The sequence below is a fragment of the Melitaea cinxia genome, chromosome 17, assembly GCF_905220565.1.
Source record: "Melitaea cinxia chromosome 17, ilMelCinx1.1, whole genome shotgun sequence".
In the NCBI taxonomy this organism is placed as follows: Eukaryota; Metazoa; Arthropoda; class Insecta; order Lepidoptera; family Nymphalidae; genus Melitaea; species Melitaea cinxia.
In genome coordinates this window covers 11,536,980-11,558,474 of record NC_059410.1, presented here as the reverse complement: position 1 = coordinate 11,558,474, position 21,495 = coordinate 11,536,980, and the positions used below count along the sequence as shown (strand labels likewise).

Here is a 21,495-nt window from a genome sequence, read left to right as displayed (position 1 = left end):
AAAAAAACGAGTGTGCGACGACCACACGACTGAAGTAAAACTTACGAAACGTAACTCTCTCTCTCTCTCTCTTTGTATCTTCACTAACTTATATCTCCCTCTCAACATCCGTTCACCTCGTCCGATCACATTTTTCGTAACGCTCTTGTCACACATTCATCAGCTTACTCGCCGAGTCAGGCGTGCGTAAAAAACTTACCAAGAGAAGTTTACAGCAACTGGCCATTACATCAGCGGCCATGGAACCCCCGCTGGTGACACATATATTTGTATAGACCATCCAAATATATTCTTTATACAATAATAACTTTAATTCTTACAGAGACGCAGTATGGAATTTCTTCTGTAACAAATGTGCTGACAATTTGCATGTCGTTCTATCTATGTCACCGAGTGGCGACACATTGAGAAACAGGTAAAGTAAAAATGTCAATGCTATATTCTTTGTTTATTTTTCACATATATATCAAATTAATTTTAAAAGTCAAAACTTACGAATTTTTTTCATTTTACGATTTTTTCAGGTGTCGAAGTTTCCCTGGCCTTGTAAACAATACAACCATCGACTGGCAGTTCCCATGGCCAAAACAGGCTTTACTCGCTGTTGCCAATGTTTTCCTTGCTGATGTATGTCCCATCACTATTTTATACAAATACTAAACGACTATTGAAAAGAGAATAAATGTAAAGGATACATTATTTATTTGTTAAATAAGAAAAAATGGAAATTACATTTAAATTAATTCTTAATTTTCAATGTTTAATTAAAACTTTTTTTAAATAATCTCAATCTCTCTCCTATACTCGTGAATTCGTCAGGTTTTCATCAAATTAAATTCAAAGCATCAATTGTTCGATTCTCGCTTATTTATTAATTACAAAGGTAATAAAAAAAGCCTCATACTCATATGCACTTTTGTGTTGGGGGTCCGAAAACATACAATACACAAAAACTAACGCCCAGACCAAGTCAAACGTAAGCTATGTGCGGAGATTGAACTCTCAACAGCCAGTGCTGTGATTGCTGCGCAAACGCGTCATAAGCGGACCGTATGCGTACGCTTATTTGTCCTCATCATTTTTCATCATTTCAGCCTATTACAGTCCACTGCTGGACACAGGCCTCCACAAGTTTGCGCAAAAAATGAAGTGAACTCATGTGTTTTGCCCATAGTCACCACGCTGGGCAGGCGGGTTGGTGACCGCAGGACTGGCTTTGTCGCGCCGAATCGTCTCATATTGTTAACATTTGCCTTCGACCTGTGTATTTCAAAGTCATCAGTTGAATGGTTATCCCGCCATCGATCGGCTTTTTAAGTTCCAAGGTGGTAGTGGAACTGTGTTATCCCTTAGTCGCCTCTTACGACACCCACAGGAAGGGAGGGGGTCCTAGTAGTATAAAAGTCAATCGGCTTTACTATAACATTTATTAGGTCCAAAAAATACCCGAAGAGTTTCGTTCAATAATTGTGGAACACGTGGTACACGTGCACATGTCAGTGGCGCACTACTCGACGGAATTCCTACTGCGCCTGCGCCGGAACAACTACGTGACGCCCAAGCACTATATGGATTATTTAACCAATTACCTATCGCTGCTTAACGAGAAGGACGCGTTCATTGTGGCTCAGGTAAGGAAAAAATAGAATACTGAAGTAATTTTAAAACCAAATTTCATCTGGATTTACAAATGGAAATAATTAAAACAAGAAAACTACCCACTTGTCTTTTTTTATTTACAATTCATGCGCATTCACCTTTAATATTGTTTATATGTTGAAATGGACTAAATTAAATTATAAATAATGCTAAATTCAAACAAACGAGTATTTTTGTATTATAATGCTAATGTTTTAATTCAACAGTGCGAGCGACTAATTGGAGGCTTAGCAAAAATTGAAGAAGCGAATGTTCAATTGGAAGATTTAAATGCAAAACTAGCAGTTCAGAAAGTAATAGTAGCAGAACAAACAAAAGAATGTGAATTACTATTAAAAGAGATATCGACAGGTTAGCGAAAATAACTCTTATCCTTTTTAATTTTTTTGAAAGCTGTACAATATAAATACGTTTACAAACGTATATTATGACTAATTAACTAAAATAAATGCAACGGAAAATGTAAATAATAACTGTTATACTTTAGCTACGGAGGCAGCTGTCGCTAAACAAAACGTAGCTGCAATCAAAAGTCAAGAAATAACTGAGCAAAGTAAAGTAATTGCTGAAGAAAAATCTGAAGCAGAAGAAGCTCTATCCGCAGCTCTCCCAGCCCTAGAAGCGGCAAGACTAGCGCTAGCGGACTTAGATAAAAATGATATTACTGAAATTAGATCCTTCGCTACACCCCCTGAGGCAGTGCAGGTAATTTTAACTACTAAGATATCGATCTTATCCTAAGTTTAGTACTAATTTTAAGCACATTAAATATGTTAGATATCCATTATGCTTTTATAACTATAAATAATCAACTTTAGGTCGTTTGTGAGTGCGTTGTAATTATTCGCGGCATAAAAGACGTGAGCTGGAAGGGTGCTAAAGGAATGATGGCTGATCCGAATTTCTTACGAAATCTCCAAGAAATGAACTGTGACTTAATTACGCAAGCTCAAGTGAAAGCTGTGAAGGCACATATGAAGAAAAGCAAGAAACTCGACACCATGCAACAAATTAGTAAAGCAGGGTATATATAATAACAAAATCATACTTTAAATTAATTTGACTGTTTTTTTTTTTAGTCTTAAGTTTTTTTTTTTAATTTTTAGATATGGCCTTCTGAAGTTTGTCATAGCTGTGCTAGGTTATTGCGCAGTATATAAAGAAGTCAAACCAAAGAAAGATAAAGTAGAATCATTAGAAAGGGAATATACTGAAGCTTGTAACTACCTGGCATCTTTAAACCGCGAAATAGATCGTTTGCAGAAAACTTTAGATGGCCTGAACAATCGATATGAAACTGCCATGCTACGAAGACAGGAACTTCAAGAAGAAACAGACATTATGATGCGAAGACTTGTGGCCGCTGACAAACTTATGTCTGGGTTATCAAGTGAACAGAAACGATGGACAGAAGACTTAGCGGCTTTATATGTGGAACAGTCTAGACTGATCGGTAACTGTCTCTTAGCAGCATCTTTCCTCTCCTACGCTGGGCCTTTCTCGTTCTCCTTCAGGCAGACTATGATATACGAAGATTGGATGGGAGATATTCTCGAAAAGGGAATTCCACTTACTACCCCTTTTACGATTGAGAAAAATTTAACAAATGAAGTTGAGATCAGTGGGTAAGTTTAAAAATTTTACCATGTAAAAATATTTAAGTTGGAATCATCAACTCGTTAATTTAATTTTTCAAAAATAAAATTGGCGTTAAATATTTACTTTATATTCGTCTTCAGTTGGAACTCTGAAGGCTTGCCACCAGATGAACTATCAGTACAAAATGGTATTTTGACAACAAGAGCGTCCCGTTTTCCTCTGTGCATCGACCCTCAAACTCAGGCTCTTACTTGGATCAAGAAAAAAGAAGCTAAAAATAACCTCAAAGTAAAGTTATTTCAAGTGCACTTAGATTTGTCGACTTAATAATGCTTGAATAATAGTTATACGGTTTATCTCTTAAATCTCTTAAATATTGATATAATTAAATGTTATTTACTGTTACTTACAGGTACTATCCTTCAACGACCCGCAGTTTCTGCGACACTTGGAAATGGCAATAAAATATGGAATGCCGGTGCTGTTTCAAGACGTTAATGAATACATCGATCCAGTGGTCGATAATGTTCTAGAAAAGAATATCAAGAGTAAGCATTAAAGTCTTACACACCTAACCTGATGAAAAAATATATCGAGTTATATATAACATACATACCTCATACTAATTATGTTTAGTTACTATCACGACTTATCTTTAAATAATTTAATTTTATATATATATATACTTATATCCTTTTGGTTTATCAAATAGTTACAAATAGCAGTTATTTTGCATGCTGATATATTTATTTAAATTTTAGTTAAGCTAAGTTTGATTATTAATATTATCTCAACTTTACACTTTATATAAATTTGATTGATGACCTTTTTAAATGAATTTTAATATTAACAAGTAGTATCTTTACTGTTAATTTTTTATGCGAAGTAATTTTAATTATACTTGCTACACGGCATTAATATATTGTGGAATGTTGTGTACCCCGTGATGGGATACATATTAGATAATAATGTAATAGTGAATTATATATAATGTTCCATATGTATTTTGTGGATGTACCTATAAAATAAAATAAAAAAATAGATAAATAAATAGTTATGTAGTGAAATTTAAGTAAATAACAGAAATAGATAACTTATACATAGATAAACAAATAATAACTATATAAAAAATAATATATATATATAAGAAAAAAAAAAATACCCTTACTAACAGTAACATAGGTTAAGTGTACATTGTAAGTAGAACATAAGTGTACATATATGGTAACTAGGAAATAAGTGTACATATATGATAACTAGGCAAATAAGTGTAAATATAGACATAGATAAGAAAAATAATAATGTTAGAAATTAGAAAGCAATTATGTGTATACTTCTGCATAAACAGTATTTAGTAAGGAAAAAAAAAAACAAAAAAAAAAAAACCGTCGGCGTCGGACCACGTCCTAGTTTTACTAGGCAGTCACAGGACTGTCGATCTGTAGTATAATAAGTAGAAAAATCGACTGTAGTATTATAATGCATGCATGATAAACAAAGGCACGGGCATTTTGAGCCCGTGGATCAAAATTTATAAATAAAAAAAAAATAATAATAATAATTTAATTTTGTAGAAATTCAAAAAACATACAAGTAATTTTTCATATCGTATATAATTTCTTAAATCGTGTAATTCAGCGGAGAGCGGTCGCACATTCGTAATGTTGGGCAGCACGGAAGTAGACTATGACCCACACTTCCGCATGTACCTCACTACCAAGCTCGCCAACCCCCAGTTCAACCCAGCAGCCTACGCCAAGGCCGTCGTCATTAACTACACCGTCACCGTACAGGCATGATTATTTCATATTATTTATTACTTTCTACGTGTGTAATGTGTATATTAATAACTAAACAGCTTCAGTTTTGATAGCTTCGACGAAATCAATAAGATTTTTGACGAATCGTTGAATATGACAACATCAAACAAAAAAGTAGATAATGAAGTAAACTGATGCTAGGTAAAATTTCATATTATCTAAATATAAATCATATCCTTATCTTTAGGGCTTAGAAGACCAACTCCTTAGTGTAGTAGTTCGCGCTGAACGCGCCGATCTTGAGGAACAACGCGAGAGCCTCATCATCGAAACGAGCGCAAACCGTAGTCTACTGTCAGGACTGGAAGACTCACTGTTGCGTGAGCTGGCCACCTCCACGGGTAACATGCTGGATAATGTGGAACTGGTCAACACTTTGGAGAATACCAAATCTAAGGCTGCTGAAGTTCGTATTCCTATTTTGTTGCTACCTTTGTTTTGTAATATAATTCGTTTTTATGCGCTAACCTTTGAATATTAACTCTAAATTCTTTAAAACTTATAATTAATTGTCTTATCGAGTATCCACTGTTTATCGTTCCATTTCTGTAGCTTTTTATTTTTCTCTATAATATCAAGGTTCTTGGCGTGCATAATTCATAAAAATATTTAATATTTATAGAATGGAATGGAATTAAAATCGCCTTTTTTTCAAATTGAATCTATTATTATTTCATTGATCTTAAATTGACCCCTATGTTATATTTTTTTTTTTGTATACATTCGAACATGTTTTTAGTTTTATTTCAACTCATATTTTGAGATATTTTACTATTTAAGTATAAAACTGTAGGTCATGGAGAAACTTCAGCTAGCTGAGGCGACAACAAAAGACATAGAGAAATTGCGGGACGGCTACAGACCAGTCGCTAAGCGCGGCTCCATACTATTTTTCGTGCTGTCAGACATGGCTAGCGTGAACTCTATGTATCAATACTCCTTGTCTTCCTACCTTGATGTTAGTATGAAAAAGGAATCATTCTGGTTTTATTGATCGTATAACGAAAAAATGCTTCTTGGTATCAAAGTTTGCTTTATGATGGGTATAATGTTCAAAAATTTACTAATTACAATTTATATTTGGATAAATTGCTATATTTTATTGACTATTTTATAGTTATAATTTCTAAACGCCTTGTGATTTCCAGGTCTTCTCCTTCTCCTTGCGTAAAGCGATGCCGAATGTTATATTGGCAAAACGATTGAAGAACATTATCGACATGTTAACTAAAAACGTTTATGATTATGGATGTACAGGTTAGTTCTATTTTAAGAAAAACTTTTTTAAGCATCCGTCACGCAATCTCGTAATCGTAATTAATTTCTGATTTTGACGATCATATTACGGTTTTTAAAGTTTGAAACATGATTTTTGTAAAATATTTTACAGGTATATTTGAAAGACACAAATTACTATTCTCGTTTCAAATGGACATAAAGCTGGAACAGAGCGAAGGTAACGTCAGTCAAATGCAACTTGACTTTTTCATCAAGGGTAACATTTCGCTAGAAAAATCAGCCAGAGCCTGTCCCGCTACATGGATACCAGCTCAGGTTATTATTAGTCAACTCACGTTGCTACCCCAATATGTTCTCAACTGAGAAACATTTACAACTGTTATAGTTGTTTAATATATAAGAGTACAGAGATAAGTTTTACGCACTAAATCGACTTTTGAACTGAAAATAGAAAATACTGTTAAATCTATTATTATTGTAAGGGAAGTACTAATTAAAAGTTTAACTGAGGTAAAACACAGCAGACTATATCCTGCTCAAAATCTGGAGCAGCCCGACTGAGGAAGTACCTCGACCTTACAGAAAATTACAGCTAAATAATACCTAGTTGTATAATAAGAAAAGTTAACAGATTTAGATCCATTAATTTTGAATAGATACTATACTAAAACAATTGAGTATTATTTAGCTTTTTGTTTTCTAACATATAAAATTGTAATTTTAATGCTCTAGGGTTGGCAAGATATTATGAAACTAAGTACGGACTTTCCAGAAACTTTTGTAGAATTACCAGATCACATAACAAGAGGTCTTGAGAAATGGCAAGCGGTAAGTACCTATATTTGATACTAAAAAAATGCATATTTATAATACAGTTGTTGTATGTTGACTAGCCTGTTGGCACAGTATGTAGTGGCCCTGCTTTCTGTTCCGCGGGTTGCGGGTTCGATTCCCGCCTGAGACTGAGTGTAATATTTATATTTATTTATATGTATTTATATATGTATTGTTTTACGTAAATTTATCAAAAAATATATATAGTTATAACAGTCAGCTGTTACCTAGAACACAAGCATTACTTTAGGAACAAACGACCGTGTGTGAATGTTATAAAATATTTATTTATTATTTATTTACATGTATGTACCTACTATTACAAACAATAAAAAATAAGCTTAGCCAAATAATTCTCCTTTCGTTATATTATTAACTTTTCATAACTAGAACTTATGATTTTATTTTTACTTAATTTATTTTTTAACAACAGAAGGAAATTCTCATAGCACCGATCGTCACCCATTATTAAAAACATTGAAAAACAATTCCAAAAAGGACAAATGATTAATTTTTTTATGTTTTTCTAAAAATTTTCGAAATCTTTGTCTGGCAGTGGTTTGACAGCGATGCGCCGGAGTCGACAGAGATGCCAGACGGCTACAGCTCTCGCCTCGCCCCCTTCGAACTCCTGATGGCGCTACGCTGCTTCCGCGTCGATCGCATTTACCGCGCTCTTACCGACTACATCACCGTCACCATGGGCGAGGACTACATCACGCCGCCCGTTATCAGGTTATCACATTTGATGTATAGTTTTTGAAATAAAAATTCTTTATGCACGCTTGGGGAGTAAGCTGGTGAATGAGTGACGACAGCGTTACGAAAGTGTGGTCGGGCGAGGTGAACGGAAGTTGAGAGAAGATTTAAATTAGTGAAGATAGAAAGAGAAAGATTTACGTTTCGTAAGTTTTACTTCAGTCAGTGGAAAACTTTTGATAGCAACTAGCCTTTGACAAACCCGCAGGGCAGCGGGCAATGTGCTTTTTCTTGTTATTTTTTATTATTATTTTTTATTTCATGCAAGCAAGTAGGTTCTGGTGTAATATGTAAAGAATATTTGTGTTTTCCCTAATTTAAGTTCTAAATAGAACGTTGCCATAAGAATAAGAAAAATTAGCCTATTACAGAAGCCGACATTAAAATCGCCACAATATACTAGTAAAACTTAACTTTTAATTAAAATTAATGTTAACCAAAAGTGAATTTGAAATATTGACCATTATACCCCATCACATTATTAAGGCGCGTATTATTTACAATAAGAAATGGCATGTTTATCAATTGTAATATTTTATAATAAAACAATAGTTTGGACATGATCTACGAGCAAACGACACCGTATACGCCAGTGGTGTTCATCCTCAGCCCGGGCTCCGACCCGACAGCTGATCTAATGAAGCTCGCCGACCGATGCGGCTTCGGAGGCGGCAAGTTCAAGTACCTCTCGCTTGGCCAGGGCCAGGAGGGGGTGAGCACTTTTTCCTCCAAATAAATTAGTCGATTCTAATAAATAGATTTGTTCAAAATCTTTGTATCTTATTTTCTAGGCCGCACTTTCTCTACTAGAAGGTGCCATTTCTCATGGCCAATGGCTAATCTTGCAAAATTGTCATTTATTGGTGTCATTTTTACGAGAACTAGAAAAACAAATGGAATTGATGGAGAAACCTCATCCTGAATATCGACTCTGGTTGACGACTGACCCCACTCCTACGTTCCCCATTGGTATTCTTCAAAGGTCACTCAAAGGTTAATTGTGTTTCCTATACCTATATATTTAACATATCGTTATATGCATATATAAAACATTAGCAAATAAAACTCCTACCTCGGCTCGGATTAATAATACTACCTAAAGGAGCCGGTAGTAAATTCAATAGTTAGACTTGCGACAAATTTAACAATTTCCATAGTAGTTTAATTCATCCATGGTATTTTTATCAAACACAGTAAATATATTATTATTAAGCACATAAGGTAAAAGGTTTCTCTAATTGCCAGTGGTAACGGAACCGCCCAACGGCCTGAAGCTAAACTTGCGCAATACATATTTCAAGATGCGCGCGCACGCACTAGAAGAGTGTGCGCATCCTCAGTTCAGAAAACTGGTCTACGTACTGGCATTCTTCCACGCGGTTGTTCAGGTATCCTTGTACATTATCTATACATCTAATAAAATGGTAGGAAAGTCAAAACTGTACATTGAAATTTTTTTTTAAAGAATACTTGGGGTGTGATGTACAATCGATACCGAAGCCAAAAATATGGTTTTTAGAATTTTTGTCTGTTTCCATGTTTGTCTGTATGTATGTCCGGGATAAACTCAAAAAGTACTGCATGGATTTACTTCAAATTTGGCACGAATATTCTTAAGAAGTCGGGTCAACATATAGGCTACAAATTATCAGGCTATGGTGACCGGGGACGAGCAGTGAACCTTTATTTCTTCAATGCATTCTGTAACAACGTGTAATCTAACGACGCATATTTGAATGTTATTGTTATTATGTTAATAACCATGCCATGCATAAGCTAGCTTCACACTATAAATAAAGACATTCTGTAGTATATTTAGTATCAGCATTGCACCCATGCGTAGCTGGGGCGGGTCGCTAGTACGAAATAAACTTTTTAAAGCTTTTGCAAAAATAAATATCTGGTACTCCCAATTTTGCTGTATGGACTCAATACAGTGATCTAAGTCCAGGCATACACGAGACCTACAAAAATATGATTTAGTTATACAGAAATACCTCTATATGTTAACCCTTTTAAGTCGAAGATTAGCTTTTAATGTGTTATCACTGATTTCAGTTTGTTACTAGTTCTTAATTGTTTTAGGAGCGACGTAAATACGACAAAATCGGTTGGAATATAGCGTACGATTTCAGCGAGTCGGACTTTGTGGTGTGCATGCAGATTCTGCAGTGCTACCTCGACCGTTGCTACGCTGTCAAGGGGCTCGTCCCCTGGGCGACGCTTAAGTACTTGTTTGGGGAAGTAAGTGTATAAATTAAAAAAATAATTAAACTCAACTCTCACCCTCAGTAGATCATGGATTCGGGACTTCAGAATATATACACAGCACAGTAAGCAACACCCAGCCAACCAACGACAAACAATATTAAAACAACAACAATTTTATGCATTCTACACGACAATAAGGTACTCAACATATGTTTCTTATAGTCAATCACCACGCTAATTAATTTTATTATTACAAAAAAAAACGCGTAATCTTTATTAAATTTAAATAGTTTAGTTACACAAAAAAAATAGTTTTTTTTTCTTAGGTGATGTACGGAGGTCGTGTAATAGACGATTTCGACCGAAGAGTTGTGAAAACCTACATGGACGAATATCTGGGTGACTTTCTATTTGACAAGTTCCAGCCCTTCCACTTCTACCACGACTCTAACTTCGACTATGTCATACCACCCGACGGTGAACGAGAGGAGTATATTGGTAAACAAATTAAGACTTTTAAAAAAATAAAGTCAAAATCAAAATAAAATAAAAAACTTTATCCAAATAGGCCCCAAGAGCACTATTGAATCGTCATTTTACAAAAATTAAATATTAAAGTGATTAATTAGTTTTGTTAAAGTAAAGCTACGTACCACCGATTCGGAATGTAGATTCTGCAGAGAAGAATCGGCAAGAAACTCCGCAGTTACTCTTTTGAAAACAATACATAAACTGTGTTTTAGTACAAAATTAGTAATATCTTACATGAAATACAGCGTCACTGGGTCCACACATTTTTATGAACTATAATATATATAGATATGTTGTACTTAAGTCAAAAATACCAACTAGTAACGAGATAAACGCAATATTGTTACGAAAAAACTGAATATATTTTTGCGGTTTTGTTTATCGGTCTTTTAAGATCAAAATAATTATTTCAAAATTTCAAGATTTCATCGACACGTTGCCGCTGGCGAATACCCCAGAGGTGTTCGGACTTCATCCCAACGCGGAAATAGGTTACTTCAGCCAAGCTGTACGTGAGATGTGGGCGCACCTCATCGAGCTGCAGCCGCAGACCAGTGAGTCTAGATGATGCGTAATTTATTTATAAAAAAATCATATAAAAAAACTTTTTGCTATTCGTGTTGAGTGCATAATGCATTTTCTGAAAATGGGTTAGTTTTTTATTTTACTAAATACTTTATCTGTATGAGTATTAAAAATAAAATAAAAAGATTACTGGAAAGGAGAAAAAAAACTAATAATATCAGAAAATTGTCCTTCGATGAAATTTGGTTAGTTATTCGTGAATGTATTGCAAAAAAAATAATTAAGAATAACTGTAATTTCAACCTTATTTTCAAACTTTCTTTTTCATGCTACTAGCGAGTGTATTCGGTAAGTAGCGAAAAACCATTTAAGTACATTTATAATTTATTTATTTTTCATTTTGTTATGTTTAACAACTATCTTTTTGTTATACGCAACAAGTGGAAACTAGCGGTAAGTTGATTAAAATTACCTTTTATAAAGTATTGTAAAGCAGTGATGGGCGTAAAAAAAAAAATATTGATAAGCACTTTATAAAGCACTTATTATAAAAAATAATCGAAAATATACAAATATCAGGTGAAGGTGGTGGCGTGATGAGTCGCGATGAGTTTATCGACTGTATCGCCGTGGATATCCTCTCCAAACTACCGCCTCTCTTCGAAATCTGGCGCGTGCGCAAGCAGTTCGAGATGAACATAACTCCAACCGTTGTCGTACTCCTGCAGGAACTGGAAAGGTTAAAGTGAAACACCAACTACTGATTCAAGTTTAATATTCTTTATAATAATTGTGTTTGTTCGTATTCGAAAAAATAACGACTTTAATTAGGTACATTGACAAGTAATACAACATAGGTAGACAAAAAATAATTGTCAATTCACGCGTTATCAAAGATTCCTCATAAATTAGTCGTTGGATATCGATGAAATTTAAATGGGACTACAAGACGAGCATGAGCTAAAACAAGAATCATCACAATCGGTACACCCCGTAAAAAGTTAAGTGGTAAAAAACAACGTAGGTCTGAACATTTGTAAATTCTTTAATAGAGTCATTTTTCACAAGTAGGTATTGCATATTTTATTTTTACTATTTATAGCTGTTACTCAAATGTGCTACATATGGATGTCCAGTGTATGATACATCAGGACTTTAGCCCAATACATACATACATACATATTCATTATCATTACCATCGGTTATATTGTATTATTTTTTTCACTTTCCTCCCACAAATTATGATATCCAAACATTTTTGAATATCATATCAAAAATGTTTAGAATTCCTATCGTGTGGGTAACACAAAAATAATAAAATCGTAGATATTACGATATCCACTTTTACATTGTCTACCTCCTGCAGATTCAACCGTCTGATTAGCAAGCTAGCAAGCACACTGAGCCTGTTACGTAAGGCTCTGGCGGGCGAGATCGGCATGGACGCCGTGCTGGACAACGTGGCGTACAGCCTGTTCAACGGGCAGCTGCCGGCCGCCTGGCGGGGCCTCGCGCCCGACACGCGCAAGGGACTCGGCGGCTGGATCGATCACTTCATGGCGCGCACGAAGCAATATACCGACTGGGTTCGATGTCGCTTTACTTATTACAAAATTACGTTACGTCATAAGCTTACCACGATAATAATTACCGCTTTACATCCAGGATTTCACTTTCATGCAATCGCTTCGTACTATAAAAAATTGCACAGACGAATAAAATATATACCTACTTTATTCTAGTGACCTTTCAATTTGTCATCAAAACGAAGTGCAGATTCTGCTGATTAGATCGTCACAAAACTTACGAATAAATCGTTTAAAATGTTTTATTACGCTGTAACTTAGTTGGTATTTAAATTCTTAAATTTCTTTAAACGAAAATTATTGCAAGAGTTATTTAATTAATTACTATACGGGTAATCGTTCTTTTTTTTATGTCACTAGATCGGCAAACAAGCGTACGGCTCACCTGATGGTAAGCGATTACCGTAGCTTATAGACACCTGCAACACCAGAAGCATTGCAAGCGCGTTGCCGACCCAATCCCCAATCCCCCCAAGGAGCTCTGGTCACCTTACTCACCAACAGGAACACAATACTGCTTGAAAACAGTATTATTTAGCTGTGATCTTCTGTAAGGTCGAGGTACTACCCCAGTCGGGCTGCTCCATATTTTGAGCAGGAAATTCCTGCTGTACCCTACCTCAGTTAAAATTCATTCAATCATTCATTATTCATATCGCAACCATATTTATCGCAGGCGACAATGGAAGAGCCGGTGGTGATCTGGCTGTCGGGACTGCACATTCCGGAGTCGTACCTCATCGCGCACGTACAAGCGGCGTGCCGGGCGAGCGCCCGCGCGCTCGACCGCTCGTCGCAGTACACGCGCGTCACGGCGCACACCTCGCCCGACGATATCGAGGAGCGACCGCAGACCGTAAGTCCACTCAAATATTGCCACTCCGCAAGTTCTGCCCCCCTGTACCCATGCAGCGCTCCATAAAAGTCTCCACCGGGGCTACAAACTAATAATACTATACTTGCCTTAATCACAAATCGATTATGACTTATAATCATTCAACTTCTTCTATAACTGGCCGTAGCGTAATACATTGTCTCACAATATTATTGTCTCATTTTCACTCACTCTGAATAAAGAACCCTTTTGTTTCACAACTTGATTTAAAAAAAAAAAAAAAATTGCCACTCAGCACGTACTCGTACAATACGGAAATTGGCGTACTTCAAGATTAATAGGTAGGTGCTATCCTAAAAAGCTACAAACTTCCAAATATTTTGTTTACTATCCTAGATTCGAAATGAATTTTAATTCTGTTTAAATAAACTGACGATATCGCATGTTATAGAAAATCCGATTATTTCAAATACATTTATTCGTATGTAAATCTTTCAGTAATATAAGCGGAATCAAAATGCGCTGTATAGACATTAATTTGTTTGTTAGGCAAATTCCTTAATTTTGAGAGGTTGGCTCTCTCAAAATTGGAATTTGCCTAGACAGTAATTTTAAATAGATTAGGTATAGAGTAGGTAATATAAAACAAAAATATTATTTTAGATCATCGCACTATTAGGTAGCAAATTTAGACATTCAATATACAAACTTCATAAAATTTGAAGAAGTCTCAAAATAGAAAACCATACTTTTATTTGTCCCCAGGGTTGCTATGTTCGAGGATTATATTTAGAAGGCGCTCGCTGGGACTTGGAAGATGGCTGTCTAAGGAGATCACATCCCAAAGTATTGATCACGGAATTGCCCATCATGTACATAATACCCATTGAAGCGCACAAGCTCAAATTACAGGTAAATGTATTTTTATTATTTTAATTTCAAATCAAATATTTTTTGATTCATAGAAAATTTCTTAGAAGATTAAGTCAAAACCATTATTTTCCATTGGAAAATTCCATTTGATCATAACCAGATAAGCACGAACTATTAAAATACATTTGTATACAATTTTCCATTATAAACTAATTTCATACCACAAACAACTTCCCATTAATCCTTTGGATCAAGATCTCTTAACTTATACTTGACATTTAACTATCTATTTATTAATTTGTGTTTTTCTTAGAACACATTACGCACTCCGGTGTATACAACATCCTCTCGTCGCGACGCAATGGGAGTGGGTTTGGTGTTCGAGTCTGACCTTTGGACTACGGAGCACTGTAGCCACTGGATCTTACAAGGTGTCTGCCTTGTTATGAACACTGACTGAACTGACTGATTTTATTTCCTAAGTATTAGGACTAGCAAGTATAAATATAAGCACTTGAATTTTAAGTTAGCAAACTTACATGTTACATTTTTTTTTTCTTTATTAGAGCTAACATTCTTGTTTTTTTTTACACAATAATGGTAAAGATAGCTTACTAATAATATAAGCAAATTTTTTATTTATTTTTTTTAATTTAATGTTAATATTAAGAGTGAATAAACTAAGTTGGCAGGTTTGTATTTAATGTAATTTTATTTCAGCAAGTGTCATTTTATTTTTAGTTCAGCATAGTTTAGTTAAAGAAAGAATAAAGACTGCTTTATATTTTAAAAGCATATTTGGTTTTATTTAGTCGCTGTTTGAAGAAGCTTAACAGTCAATATATAAGTATTCCAATAATTTATTTAAAACAAATAACAATATTAAGGAAATGTAAATTTATTTTGGTTTAGGTTACCTTGGATTTAGCTTGTGGTAAACATAAGTTATAAAATGACATGCTAAGAAAGTCTTTTAAAGGCTGCCATTTTACCCAGCCTTTGTTTTGTAAGAATTCTTTTGATATCTCTTTACCGACATAGTGTGGATCCTAAAACAAAAAATAATAAGAATGTTAATTAATGAATATGTTAAATGAATAGAGTATGATTGGAAATATAATACAATAACTAGCTGAACAAATGATGTCTTACAGATAAGGACACCTTTCTTTTATTTTTGAAAAATTGCCTATGATTTATTCTGGGATCTATCAAATGTACACAACAACTTCATAAAAATCCGTCTAGCCGATTCGAAGGAGTTCTATAACCAACACTGTATCACAAGATTTTTGTATATTAGAAATAATGAATGCCTTATATTCAACGACTCCTAATAAGGTTTAATCCTTTGTCTTTTCTGTCTCATACTGTATGATATTAAAACATACGATGCATGAAAACAAACGCCCAGACAAGCATCTGTATGACCTGCACAAATGGTTGCCATGAGCGGGAATTGAACCCACAACTGCTAACACATTAGTCGTACTATGATCACTGCACCAAAACATCACTAAGTTAAAATTAAAATGATAATAAATTGATCTCACCACAATCAGCAAGCTAGAATTAACACCATCTTTGTGAACACCCATGATGCCCTTCGATGAACAGTCAACATCACCTCCCATCATGACAGGACTGCCAAACTTCTCAAAATGAGTACTCAGAGTCTCTACGATACTTTCGAGACTATCACCTTTATTGACATGAAGTATTTTACTTGGCACATCAAATAACTTGTCTATGACAAGACAAACCTGAAATAACAATAAATTCTATTAAATTTTTAGTACTATAAAAAATACATTGTATGAAACAGTTAAGGACTTTTACTTAATGCAAAATACTGTAATAAAAAAGAATAGTCTGTGTTTTGTGTGTTTCCGTACCCCCAACACAGGAGAAAATCTTACTTGGGGTCGTTGAGTATGAAGTATTTATTTATTTAAAGATGTCTATAGAATGAGATATTCTTAGCTCATTATAGTTTGGCTTGTCATGATGTAATATTATTTTGGAGTGACGGGTATTAAGTAACATATGTAAGTAATGGTTTAGACATACAATAAATATGTATCTTATCATTCAGTACAAATATTCTTTATTGTACATTTAAAGATTTAAAAAATAACACTAGAAGAAAAATTTAAATAAATACATGTCAGTATCATCATTAAAAGAGCTATGGCTTCCAAACAGTGTTTGGGCAAATGATATACAATTGTATTGTATAAATACACCTCAAGCTTAATCATAATATGTTTAAGCTAGCTGTGAATTCTTCAACATTATTATTTTAGTATATATTTACCTCAAAACTCCCAATCCACTGCCTGGAACCTAAGAAAGATTGTGGTTTGTCTTCCATTTCCACTAAAATGCTCTGAATATCTCTTATACTTGGAACCTTTATCGAACTATTAATATTCAACTTCATCCAGGAACATATTGTTTGTAATGTTCTGTATCCGCATCCCCAGCCCTGGAATTACGTTAAGAAAAGTGCTTAGATATATAATAATTTAAAAATATTTAGGTTATAATAAATTCTTACTATAATATAAAGTCTAACTATTTAAGTGTTTAACAAATTATAATTACCCTGTCATCAAATTTGTCGCATAAATAATGATAATATTCATAGTTCCCGCTTACATAGACGGAATTTTTAGCAAAGTTTAGATGGACACCTTCGTGTACATTTGTCAAAAGTTGTGTTGACATTTTACTTTTTAAAAGAACGTCACAAATCGTCAAAGCACAGACATTCTATTAACTTGACTATTCATGAATTTTTCTAAATATACTAAGTTAGAAACTTTAAAATTAAGCACAATATTATTTATGGTTTTAATATGTGATTAAATTTGTGTATCATTACACAGTAGAGATGCCACGAATAGTAATTTTGCCGAATACCGAATACCGAATGTTCGGCGAGGCTCTTGGCCGAAGCGCCGAACATTCGGCAACCGAATATTCGGCCACACTTAGTACTTTTCGCGGACGACAAGACACAACTCGTCACCGTACGAGTTTAAACTTGCATCGCTGAAGTACCTAATACGTTTGGTAGGTGCGGGCGGTTTTGTTTCATATTTTCATTTGTGATTGTGATTAGGTCACGGTTGTGTCACAACCTGCTTTATTTGTTGATCGTTAGTGCATCGTACGTACTGTATACTAAAATATAACATTTAACGTGATTGATTACTATAAGAAATATCATCGTTTGTTCGAAAAAAGCAAAATAAATCAATTTAATAAGAAATCGCCTATTTGGAACTATTATAAAATTTATAGTGACGACAATAAACTGGCAGTTTGTTGTGTTTGTTTCTTACCACTGGTAGATTTTAAATATTAATTTGTTAGTTCTTTTTTGGTTAAATAAATATCTTTGTGAGTAATATTTTGAGTTTTTTCATAATTTATTTGGTAATCCTTACTGTATTTTATCTTAAATAAGGAAGTAAATCTTTTTATCATGATTTCACGCCCAAACTGCTGAACCGATTTAAATGAAATTTGGTACACAGATACCCTAGAGCCTTAAAAAGGACATGGGCTATAATTTACGCGATGTCGCGGAAAAACAGTTAGTAAGTAATAAAAAAATTGCTATTCGGTATTCGGCCAAATGGTTAACCATATTCGGCCGAATACCGAATAGCGAGAAAAAGAGGCCGAATAGCCGAATACCGAATAATTGCCGAATATTCGTGGCATCTCTATTACACAGTATACAACAGTTTCTTCCCGTTGTCTGTATGCTTAGATCTTTAAAATTACGCAACGGATTTTAATGCGGTTTTCTTTAGTAAATAGAGTAACTCCAAAGGAAGGTTTATATGTATAATAAATGCATAATATAGTTGAGGAACACTGATAGTTTTAGACGTTTCTAATGTGATGTCCTCAATTATATTTAGTATCAGCATTGCACCCGTGCGAAGCCATGGCGGATCGCAAGTTACTACTAAAGATCACAAATTGGACGCCCTGAGTTTCTAGAACATATTTTTTTTTTTATTTTTTAGTAATTGTGATGGGATGCCTATGGTTCGATGCTTACAGTAAATTACTTAGGATTCAGTATCTAGAAGTATCTACGAGACTACTACTACAAAGTGGAAAGTTATTTAGTAGCCGCTATTTACCGTTTTTACCCGTCGTTGCCGAGCGTGATCTACTACTCGCAAATCCCCTCCGTAGGGGACGGCCAGAGGGAAGGAGACGCCGATATTCGCTCCTTCACCCTTCGCAATAGAATAAGAGAACCATTCTTCCCACTCGCTACCGGGGTATTAGAGCGTTCACAGTGCTCGTGTGCATTTTATAAGCGAAGACAGCCAGCATAATCGGGTCAACCCTCAGGGCATCACGGTAGCATGCGAAAGCGATCCCGTGGCGCCACGCTATGATGATTTTTAGTTTCTTTAATTTTTGATATGCCGGTAATTTTAAAAAATAAAATGATTAGCGTTTACAATATTTTATTATTTAACCAAAGGTGGGAAAATATTTAAAAAATATATTAAAAGCTGTTTTGAGAACTTTATGCTTAATAAATCATAACAGCTTTCTGAACAATAATTAATTATTTACGTAGGATTATACCTATGCTTTAGAGATCAATAACATATCTTACAGTCAAAATTGAATAAAACATCCCCAAAATGATTAATTAGAAACTTTAAAATTAAGGTTGTCTTTTAAAATATCATTTGAACTTAACAGGAACACAGAATCTAACATTAATATTATATAACATCAACAATAATAGTAAAATTTTTAAAATTTGTACTTTATATAAAGTGAACCACTACTTTCTATATATACACTAAATCCAAACATGTGTTATTCATATAATTTTTTTTATTAATCATATATATTTTATTCGTTATTATTATTATTATTTAGAGCTACTGGGGGGATTTGGGGATAGAGTCGGCAACGCGTTTGCGATGCTTCTGGTGTTGCAGACTACAACTTGCAGTCTATAATCTACGGTAATTGCTTATCATCAGGTGAGCCGTACCTACGCTTGTTGCCAACCTAGATACATTAAAAAAATACATTTTGTATTATTATTATTGGCAATCGTTAAATTAATAGTGGGATTATATTATACCTACTTGTATATGTGAATAGATAAATATAGTAACAAAGAACTAATACTCGGTTCTACTGTATAAGGAACCACTTTGCTTGTTATCTGTTCCAAACACATTTACTCAACGTAAAACATACCTACATATATAGTGTCCGAAAACAAACAAAGTCGGTTAAAAAAGTAACAATAATAAAAATATAGTTATTAAAACTATGAGGTAAAGATATTATTTTAATTCCGCTATAGGTGAATCTTAAAAAATGCAATATAAACAATCAAACTTCTGAGAAAATAAAATAAAACAAATATTATCTTGACCTAACTTACACACACATCCGCTTATCAAAGAACGTAATACTTCAAGGTAGGTACTTCTTTAGTTTTTCTTGGCCAATGCTATTCAAGTATTTTAAATATATAATTATGTACTTACCCGCCAAAAAGCATTTTGATGATGTCATTGAGTATATGAGGAAAATAAATAATAAAATAATATGTTTTAACATACACATGATTGACTATTTCTAAAGTAAGCAACATGATGCCTGTGTTTTAGAAAAAAACAGACGATGTAGGTGCATTTTTTATAAATATCTGTGTAAATAATACATACAAATATAAATAAATATATATTATACCCAGACAGACGGTAAGAATCGTAATCGAAATCGAATAACCTGTGGAGTAGAAAACAAGATCACGTTTACATAAATACATCTTCTTTTACAATAAAGTGTATACTTGCGTACGGTTTCCGCTTATTTTCTGATTTTGATAGATTCAACCTGTAATATCCAACTGCTGGACATAGGCCTCTTTCTCCGTGTGGGAAAAGGGTCGGAGCTTAAGTCCCCACGCTGCTTCACTGCAGGTTGGCGTATTCCTTTCGTTAATTAACGAATACTCAATAAAGATTGTTAAAAACTTGTACTATTTTATAGACCAATAGAATACTTACTTATAATATAATGTTAAGCTGGCTTTTAAGATTTTAAAATTTACTTTTAAGTAACTTTGTTATTAGAGAAATGTAATCGAAGACTGTTAGTTATTGTCTTCGTTGTTATTTTATAGTTATAAAAATATTTACATTCTATATCTTTAACCTAATTAATCATAAGTTATTCCAAACAATTTTTAATTGACCATTATATTATCAACGGTAATGAAAAAAAATACACAATACCTACTTCTAAAAATTAATGATAGCCATTCACTTTTGTCGCATCATCAAAAGCAATTAATATGGTAAATTAAGTACTCAAGTGTTTTAGTCTTTTGGGTAGAAGAATAATTGTGTTTGCAAAGGAAAAAAATCGACTTCAATTACACAAGGTAGACAAAAAAATAGTCAACTAAATACACATCATTAGCGATTACTCAAAAAGTACGAGTAGTCATCACATCTCGATCAAATTTAAATGGGACCACATGACAAAGTTTTTGATTTATACACCAAACATCAACATCGGTGCACCCAGTAAAAAGTTATAAGCTATACAACGTAGGGTGACAAAAAAACATTCAAGTAAATACGCATTATTAGATACAACTTAAAAGTACTTGTTAGATCGCAATTAAATTTAAATGGGACCACATGACACACATCACCTTTCGATAAAAATAAAAATCATCGTAATCAGTCCACCCAGTCAAAAGTTCTGAGTTGAACATACATTAAAAAAATACAATCGAATTGAGAACCTCCTCATTTTTTGGAACTCGGTTAAAAAGTTCTTAGCAACTATCTTAGTTGGCGAAATTATAGAAGTACGGTCGCCTACTATGGCCAAATTTCTGCTAACTTTAGTTGCTATTGGCATTTTATCAGTAATAAATTTAATATAAGTTTGAAATTCTGCACATGGTAGACTAAAGTAAATAGCAATATAGAATTTACAT

At 33.9% G+C, this 21,495-nt stretch overlaps 2 protein-coding genes across 2 annotated transcripts in view; one reads left to right on the top strand and one right to left on the bottom strand.

The window, feature by feature from the left end:
• Positions 1 to 15,266, top strand: part of LOC123661403 (dynein axonemal heavy chain 10) — a 59,624-nt gene extending 44,358 nt beyond the window's left edge. The window contains exons 65-91 of the mRNA XM_045596366.1: positions 323 to 415; positions 525 to 627; positions 1,434 to 1,631; positions 1,866 to 2,010; positions 2,147 to 2,364; positions 2,478 to 2,683; positions 2,766 to 3,284; positions 3,399 to 3,546; positions 3,671 to 3,806; positions 4,897 to 5,051; positions 5,266 to 5,484; positions 5,872 to 6,036; positions 6,227 to 6,335; positions 6,469 to 6,632; positions 7,050 to 7,145; positions 7,708 to 7,886; positions 8,463 to 8,622; positions 8,702 to 8,903; positions 9,156 to 9,298; positions 9,996 to 10,154; positions 10,448 to 10,619; positions 11,075 to 11,206; positions 11,757 to 11,916; positions 12,544 to 12,763; positions 13,440 to 13,619; positions 14,364 to 14,510; positions 14,785 to 15,266. Coding sequence (XP_045452322.1) covers positions 323 to 415; positions 525 to 627; positions 1,434 to 1,631; positions 1,866 to 2,010; positions 2,147 to 2,364; positions 2,478 to 2,683; positions 2,766 to 3,284; positions 3,399 to 3,546; positions 3,671 to 3,806; positions 4,897 to 5,051; positions 5,266 to 5,484; positions 5,872 to 6,036; positions 6,227 to 6,335; positions 6,469 to 6,632; positions 7,050 to 7,145; positions 7,708 to 7,886; positions 8,463 to 8,622; positions 8,702 to 8,903; positions 9,156 to 9,298; positions 9,996 to 10,154; positions 10,448 to 10,619; positions 11,075 to 11,206; positions 11,757 to 11,916; positions 12,544 to 12,763; positions 13,440 to 13,619; positions 14,364 to 14,510; positions 14,785 to 14,931 — 4,675 coding nt within the window. The 3' untranslated portion in view covers positions 14,932 to 15,266. The remainder of the gene's footprint in view (positions 1 to 322; positions 416 to 524; positions 628 to 1,433; positions 1,632 to 1,865; positions 2,011 to 2,146; positions 2,365 to 2,477; positions 2,684 to 2,765; positions 3,285 to 3,398; positions 3,547 to 3,670; positions 3,807 to 4,896; positions 5,052 to 5,265; positions 5,485 to 5,871; positions 6,037 to 6,226; positions 6,336 to 6,468; positions 6,633 to 7,049; positions 7,146 to 7,707; positions 7,887 to 8,462; positions 8,623 to 8,701; positions 8,904 to 9,155; positions 9,299 to 9,995; positions 10,155 to 10,447; positions 10,620 to 11,074; positions 11,207 to 11,756; positions 11,917 to 12,543; positions 12,764 to 13,439; positions 13,620 to 14,363; positions 14,511 to 14,784) is intronic.
• Positions 15,267 to 15,353: 87 nt separating this feature from the next.
• Positions 15,354 to 17,243, bottom strand: LOC123661593 (ufm1-specific protease 1). The gene is made up of 4 exons (XM_045596544.1): positions 17,079 to 17,243; positions 16,789 to 16,959; positions 16,025 to 16,234; positions 15,354 to 15,520 (listed from the first exon to the last, which is right to left on the bottom strand). The coding sequence occupies exons 1-4, from the start codon at positions 17,199 to 17,201 to the stop codon at positions 15,380 to 15,382; spliced, it is 645 nt and encodes a 214-aa protein (XP_045452500.1). The 5' UTR covers positions 17,202 to 17,243; the 3' UTR covers positions 15,354 to 15,379.
• Positions 17,244 to 21,495: the final 4,252 nt, after the last annotated feature.

Bases quoted from the DNA above. Each gene is read 5' to 3' on its own strand.
- LOC123661593 (XM_045596544.1), bottom strand. From the start codon at position 17,201: ATGTCAACACAACTTTTGACAAATGTACACGAAGGTGTCCATCTAAAC. The intron at 16,960-17,078 runs GTAATTATAATT...ACGTAATTCCAG, and splicing joins GCGACAAATTTGATGACAGG to GGCTGGGGATGCGGATACAG. The intron at 16,235-16,788 runs GTAAATATATAC...TTGTTATTTCAG, and splicing joins AGTGGATTGGGAGTTTTGAG to GTTTGTCTTGTCATAGACAA.